Below are 7,168 nucleotides of genomic sequence, written 5' to 3'. Positions count from 1 at the left end.
ACTAACTGACATATTGTTAGACATTGTGTGGACGTGGTGTATATTTTTCCAAAGTGTTAGTCGTACTTTATATATTATATCTATATTGCTTTGGTTAGTTCACTCCACGGAGAAACCTTGTTCATTTTTGTATTAAAAGAATGTGCTGTGCATAACAACCGTCCACTGCCTCTGTCTGTCTGTCCCTTCTCCTTCTGGCTCATTGCCCCCTTTCTGCACTCCCTGTTTCCCTGGCAACGGGGCTTCTTAGCTGTACCGTCCCCATGGAGACGACAAAATAAAAAAAAAATCTGTACAAGTCATCTCTATGACGACAGTGGAACAGCGATGAGAAAGAAAGAAAAGAGACGCCGGCCATTTTCCTTCACCATTTCGACTCCATCTTTATTTTAGTAGTTCCAGGTCGGAGGTCACAGACTCATACACTTGGAGCACATACACAGGAAACCGCTCCCCCTTCTCCCGCTTATAACCCCACCCCTACGCAGACCCCCGCAGACCCCTTAGAGACTGATCCCGGATCAGTAGGACGCCTCTCCCTCCCCCCACCTCCTCCCCAGCCCCTCCGTCTCTCCTCCCCCCCTCCCCACCCTGAACCATTACCTTACCCCCGCGGTCTTTCCCCCCCCCCTGATCCTGACCCATTTCCTCCCCCCGACAGCCTCTCCCCCCCCCCCCCCCCCCCCACTCTGACCCATTACCTCACCCCAGCGACCATCAAAGTACCCATTCCATTTGAACTTCCAGTCGCCTGTAATCTAAAATATTAAACACGTGTCTCATGATCGATGCATGAGCACGCACAATGTAGAAATGTTAAAAACATAAAAAAAAACGAAAAGAGCGCAAGAGATAGAGAACAAGGCCTGGGGGGGGGGGGGAAGAGAGAGAGATGGAGAGAGAGCGAGAGCGAAAGAGAGAGAGAGAGAGTAGTGGTGGTAGAACAGGTACAGTGGTCAGCTTGACCTATTTATATGTTCTATCCACTCTTAAGCCTAACTAGTGCTACGATGAGGACCCCCCCCCCCATGCACGGCACATGGAATGTGTGGGGGTTGTTATAATAATGTAGGGCAGAACATCCACTGGAGAATACAAGGTGTACAGGAGTCAGGTAAACTTATTGTTAGATATTTAGCATCACAGTATAAGAACCTAATATTAAGTATGAGTCTCTTCTTTGTAGCTTGGAAACACCCCCGTCCAGCTCGCTGTGTTAGCTTATACTGTGTTACATGTGCTTAGGTGCTAGCTATGAGCGTGTGTGTGTGTGTGTGTCAGGGGCTATGCAAATACACGTGAGATAGGGATAAGCCACACAACATTTGTGTGTGTGTGTGTGTGTGTGTGTGTGTGTGTGTGTGTGTGTGTGTGTGTGTGTGTGTGTGTGTGTGTGTGTGTGTGTGTGTGTGTGTGTGTGTGTGTGTGTGTGTGTGTGTGTGTGTGTGTGTGTGTGTGTGAGTCCTAGTCGGACCAGTCGTTGTCCTCCAGCTCCGAGTCGTCCTCTGAGTCGCTGTACTCCACGGCGATGCGGCGGGACAGGATGGTGGCCACGTCGTTCCCCACTGGCTCCCTCTTGGCCTGCTGCTCCTGCTGCTCCTGGACCTTCTTCAGCTGGATGCCTGCAGGGACACACTGCGTTACTGCACTACCCCCACCACCTCCTCACTACTGCACCACCACTACAACCACCACCACCTCCTCAACCTCCTCAACCTCGTTACTGCCGATCCACCACCTACGCGTATCTGCACCCTCCACCAGCGCCATCAGCACCACCATCAGCCCCCCCATCACCAACACCTCCTGCACCACCACCACCACAACCACCTCCTTGTTACTGCACCACCACCACCACCACCACCATCAGCCCCACCACCACAAACCTCCTTGGTACTGCACCACCACCACCACCATCACCACCATCAGCCCCACCACTTCCACTCCCACCTCCTCCACAACCACCACCTCCTCGTTACTCGACCTCCATCCCCACCAAAAGCAACACCAACACCTCCTTGTTACTCCACCTCCACCAGCAACACCACCACCTCCTCGTACTTCTCCACCACCACCACCACCACCACCACGATCAGCAGGACCACCACCATCACCACCACCACCAACACCACCATCACCGCCACGACCACCATTAACACCACCACCAACACCGCCATCACCACCTCCATCAGCACCAGCACAACCACCACCACTAAGATGACTTAAGCTGGCTCAGACGGGTTCAGACTGGGTGGGTTCTTTCTTCCAAGCCGTGCTCATGGCAACTATGATATATTCATTATTCACCCTTTCATCCAACGCATCTGATGGTGATATTTATAGATACATGCATTTCAGGTGCAGGTAGGGGGGAGGCATCTTACTTAAGGATTTCTACAGGTAGACAAACCAGCAACCTCCGACATGTTTATATTGAGTTCACAGCTAGTCGCTTTGGATAAAAGTTATTTGGACAGAATGACAACTTTAAAGCAGTCAAATACATCATTGATTTGATCAAATGTGTGTGACTGTTTTGCTGTGCTATTGGAGACGTAAGGACAATATGCACACACACCACACACACACACACACACACACACACACACACACACACACACACACTCTTACCCATGCGGATGGCGGCCAGCAGGTCACTGCGGGCGTCAGTCACTGGCTCAGCCTCGCTGGCGGCAGCTGCGGCGGCCATCTTGGGGGTGATGTGGAAGTGGGAGGAGACCCCGGGGGGTAGAGGAGGAGGAGGGGGCCCGGGTGGAGGCGGAGCCCCCATGGATCCTGAGCCGAGTGGGGGGGGAGAGCCGTAGCCCCCACTCATCCCCCCCGGGGGGGAGAGAGGACCCCCGGGGGGCGATGCAAACGCTGTCTGGGCCGAGGGGATGAGAGGGGCGGGGGCCGGGGGAGGGGGCCCGGTGTTGGCATAGCCGTCCATCCTGTGGAGGACAGGAGGACAGGGCTCACACGGGGCACGTGGGAATCACATGACAGGCAGAAGAACTATCAACCAAAGAGCATGCTTTAAACTCAATATATATACAAGATATGAGTGTGACTTTTAGTAGTGCTCCATCCAGACCACTAGGGGGCAGCAGAGGGACAGAATTAAAGTGACAGCCTCAGCATGCGGCCACATCTGAATCCATTGAATGAGCTGTTAGACAGGGTTCATTTTAAATTGAACACATGGTTTGTATTTAACTTAAATTTCCATACCCGTACTCCATTGGGGGGAGGGACATAGGGCCCCCATTCATGGCTTCCGCAGGTGGGGGAAGGGGCGGGGCTTGAGGGTGATGGTGGGGCCGCCCCAGTGTCCCTCCCTGGTAGGCCACGCCCCTGCCCCGGTAGTCATGGTCCCCACCTAGAGGGGTGTGGCCCGCGGCCATCTGGGCCGCCAGGAGGCTGGGGGGCGGGCCCGAGTAGGTGTGGGCGTGGGCCGCATGGTTCATGGCGTTGGGGTAGAGGAAGGGCTCCCCGCCGAGGCCCCTGGGGGACACAGGGGACAGGTAAGACCCAGGACGTCTGAGAGGGTTAGTGGGGCTGTCGACAGGGGAGGGTATACACTGAGGGCCCCACAACCTGTCTCATTCAGGAAGAAAATCTTTGAGTTTATAATAAAAATAATGGATTGAATTTATATAGCACTTTTCTAGACACTCAAAGACGCTTTACAGTAAAGGGGGGACCTCACTAACCACCACCAGTGTGTAGCACCCACTTGGGTGATGCACAGCAGCCAATCTGCGCCAGAACGCTCACCACACTACAGCTTGGGGTGGAGAGTGAGGGAATTAATGAGTCAGTCGATTATACAGGAGGATGATTAGGGGGCCAGATTGAATGAGTCAGGTTGGGCCAGGACACCGGGGAAACCCCTACTCTTTGCGATAAGTGCCCTGGGATCTTTTATGACCTCAGTGAGTCAGGACCTCGTTTTTACGTCTCCTCCGAAGGACGGCGCCTTCCACAGCACAGTGTCCCCGTCACTGCACCGGGGCATCGGGATTGATGTTAAGGCCAGAGGGAAGAGGGCCACCTATTGGCCACCATCCGACACCACTTACAGCACCTGGTATTCCTAGGCGGTCTCCCATCCAATTACTAACCAGGCCCAACCATGCTTAGCTTCCGAGATCAGACGAGATCGGGCGTGTCCATGGCGGTAAGGCCACCATGGACAGTTTAGCTTTCTTCGTATCGGGTAGTTCATAAATCTGGGATAAATCATAGATTTTTGTATCGTCATTTTATGTAGTGATTTCCTTATGAATTGTACTTCTTGTGTTTGTGTCATTTCCCTTGTCCAGCACTTGTACAGCACTGCTAGAAAAATACCTTCCTAAATAAGTTTGTGCGTTCTTATGTGGCTGTGTGTGCTGACCTGTTCTCTGGGGACATGGACCCCTCGGAGGACGTCCCGCGATCCCGGTGGATGGTGTGCCGGTGGTCCGGTCGCAGCTCTTTGTCCAGGGCCATCATGTTCCACTCCTGCCGGCGGTTGCGGGCCTTGCGGACCTTCTTCACCTCGCGCTGCAGCGTGCCGTCCACACAGCGCCGCTGCTCCTGCTCACCACCAGAGGGAGACAGCTGGGAGCTCAGCGTTGGATGGGCGGGCGCCAGGTAGCGTGATAGCTTCACACTCTTGCACTCAAAAGTAGAACTTAGCATTGTGTAGCATCTAATCCAAACTAACTTTGCACGGGGTATGGGGCAACCTAGTGATTGTTAGTGCTTTTATGATTTTGATTTTAGACCATTTATTTCGGACCAATCAGGGCGTCTCTTCCAGGATTGGTTCAGGGAATCAATCTTTTCTGCCGATCAAAGGTGCTTGAATGCAACACACACACATTCTAAAGCCGAGAACCGTATGGAGGGAGGGATCAGAGGGGGGGGGTCGTTGTTTATATATATATTATATATATATATTCTTATTGGAGCTAGGGTCTGAGTGGAGCTAGGGTCTGAGTGGAGCTAGGGTCTGAGTGGAGCTAGGGTCTGAGTGGAGCTAGGGTCTGAGTGGAGCTAGGGTCTGAGTGGAGCTAGGGTCTGAGTGAGACCGTACCTTCTGCTTGCGCTTCTCCTTCCTCTTGTCCTCCGTGTCCTGCAGCATGGTCTCCTTCCACAGGTGGAAGAAGTACGACGGGTCCGTGTAGAACTTCAGACCCTCCTTGTTGTCGTCCCTGCACACACACACACACACACACACACACACACCTCATGGTTTACATTTAAAAGACACAAAGACAGCAGGACCGCTCTATCTGTAAGACATGTCCCGCCCCCTGACAGTGGTACTTCCTGGAGGAGGAACCGAGGAAGGGTTCCTTCTTTACAAAGTATTGTAAGTATTCTATTTCCATGAAGTATTATTTATATATATAAAATACTTAGGAAAGGGATATTGTGACATCATGAGAATTTGTGTGTGTGTGTGTGTGTGTGTGTGTGTGTGTGTGTGTGTGTGTGTGTGTCTCTATACGTGTGTATAACAGCGTGTTATCTCCACAGGAAGCCCACCGGTAGGAGGACAGGATGTTGAGGGGCGGGGGCTCGTCACTCAGGTTGTACATCTCCACCACAGGGTTTGGCACGCTGCTCTTGGACACCACCTGCTGGTCCTGGGTGGTGGAGCTCTTAAAGGCCTTCCTCATGTTGATGTCCTGCAGGGACACTGACAGACACACAGACAGAGGGGGAGGGTGAGCAGGGCCCACTGGTGGACAGACAGACAGAGGAGGAGGAGGAGGAGGAGGAGCAGGGACACTGGTGGACAGACAGAGGAGGAGGAGGAGGAGGAGCAGGGACACTGGTGGACAGACAGACAGAGGAGGAGGAGGAGGAGGAGCAGTGACACTGGGAGACAGACAGACAGACAGACAGAGGAGGAGGAGCAGGGACACTGGTGGACAGACAGACAGAGGAGGAGGAGGAGCAGGGACACTGGGGGACAGACAGACAGAGGAGGAGGAGAATGAGGAGTAGCAGGGACACTGGTGGACAGATAACCGGACAGAGAGACAGACCAACAGACAGAAATACACATCCCTCAACTCCATCGTCTGTGTTCTTGTGTGTTCCTTGTTCTACTAGGTGTGTTTACATTCGTGTGTGAGAAAAGAGTCCTGGATGCTCTCAGAATCATGCTCTACTGAGTGGAGACTCCGACCTGTGACAGCAATGATCCATAACCACAAGGTTCCTATATTGGAGTTGACCTCCGACCTCACCTTCCTCCACGGTGGAGTCCAGCTGTGTGACCTTGACGGCCAGGCGGTCGATGCGGTCCTGCAGGGAGCTGGCTCGCACGTAGAAGGTGTTGGCCTCGTTGAAGAGCTCCCCGAAGATGTCCTCCGCATGCTTACCTGGAGGAGGAGGAGGAGAGGAAAGGGGAGGAGGAGGAGAGGAGAGGGGGAGGAGGAGAGGACAGGGGGAGGAGGAGGATAGGAGAGGAGAGGAGAGGGGGAGTAGGAGAGGAGAGGGGAGGAGAGGAGAGGAGAGGGGGAGGAGGAGGAAAGGGGGAGGAAGAGAGGAGAGGAGGAGGAGGAGGAAAGGAGAGGGGGAGGGAGAGAGGAGAGGGGGAGGAGGAGGAGAGGAGAGGAGAGGGGGAGGAGGAGAGGAGGAAGAGGAGAGGTGGAGGAGAGGGTGAAAGAGTTGCAGGATAGGAGGAGAGGAGGAGGAGAGGGGGAGGGGTAAGAGGAGGAGAGGAGGAGAGGGGAAGGCAAAGGGGAGTAGGAGAGGCGGAGGAGGAGGAGGAGGAGAGGGGGAGGAGGAGGAGGAGGAGATGGGGAGGAGACATTTGTATGAAGATTGTTCCTCAGCCTGGAGACTTGGCTGAGGTCGCCACAGATACGGGGGTCAGTCATCAGAAGGACGTGTAACATGACACGCGACCAGGAGGCCGTTCTTACAGGAAATGTGTGTGTGTGCATTTGGACACCAACACCGTATTTCATTGATACGTGAATCAGAGCTGAACCTCTCTCTCTCGCCCGCTCAGCATCCAACATATCCAAACTTATTTAATGAGTTCTTCACCGATGACAACCTTGAGGGCTAATGGTCGTTGGGAACACTGGGACAATCTCCAGGTGACAAACAGAAACCTCCCATTGTGGACAGCTGATGAAAGAATGAAGCTTCAGCATAG

The 7,168-nt window shown here is 53.5% G+C and overlaps 1 protein-coding gene across 1 annotated transcript in view; it reads right to left on the bottom strand.

Moving 5' to 3' along the window:
- Positions 1-739: 739 nt before the first annotated feature.
- Positions 740-7,168, bottom strand: part of wasf3b (WASP family member 3b) — a 17,082-nt gene continuing 10,653 nt past the window's right edge. Inside the window, exons 3-9 of the mRNA XM_079754821.1 lie at positions 6,249-6,383; positions 5,539-5,692; positions 5,084-5,201; positions 4,400-4,581; positions 3,232-3,504; positions 2,632-2,951; positions 740-1,622 (exon numbers count right to left, since the gene is read on the bottom strand). Coding sequence (XP_079610947.1) covers positions 1,465-1,622; positions 2,632-2,951; positions 3,232-3,504; positions 4,400-4,581; positions 5,084-5,201; positions 5,539-5,692; positions 6,249-6,383 — 1,340 coding nt within the window. The 3' untranslated portion in view covers positions 740-1,464. The remainder of the gene's footprint in view (positions 1,623-2,631; positions 2,952-3,231; positions 3,505-4,399; positions 4,582-5,083; positions 5,202-5,538; positions 5,693-6,248; positions 6,384-7,168) is intronic.

The sequence above is a fragment of the Pollachius pollachius genome, assembly GCF_949987615.1.
Source record: "Pollachius pollachius genome assembly, chromosome: 17".
NCBI lineage: Eukaryota > Metazoa > Chordata > Actinopteri > Gadiformes > Gadidae > Pollachius > Pollachius pollachius.
The sequence above is the reverse complement of the archived record's forward strand: the minus strand, read 5'-3'. Positions and strand labels throughout refer to the sequence as shown.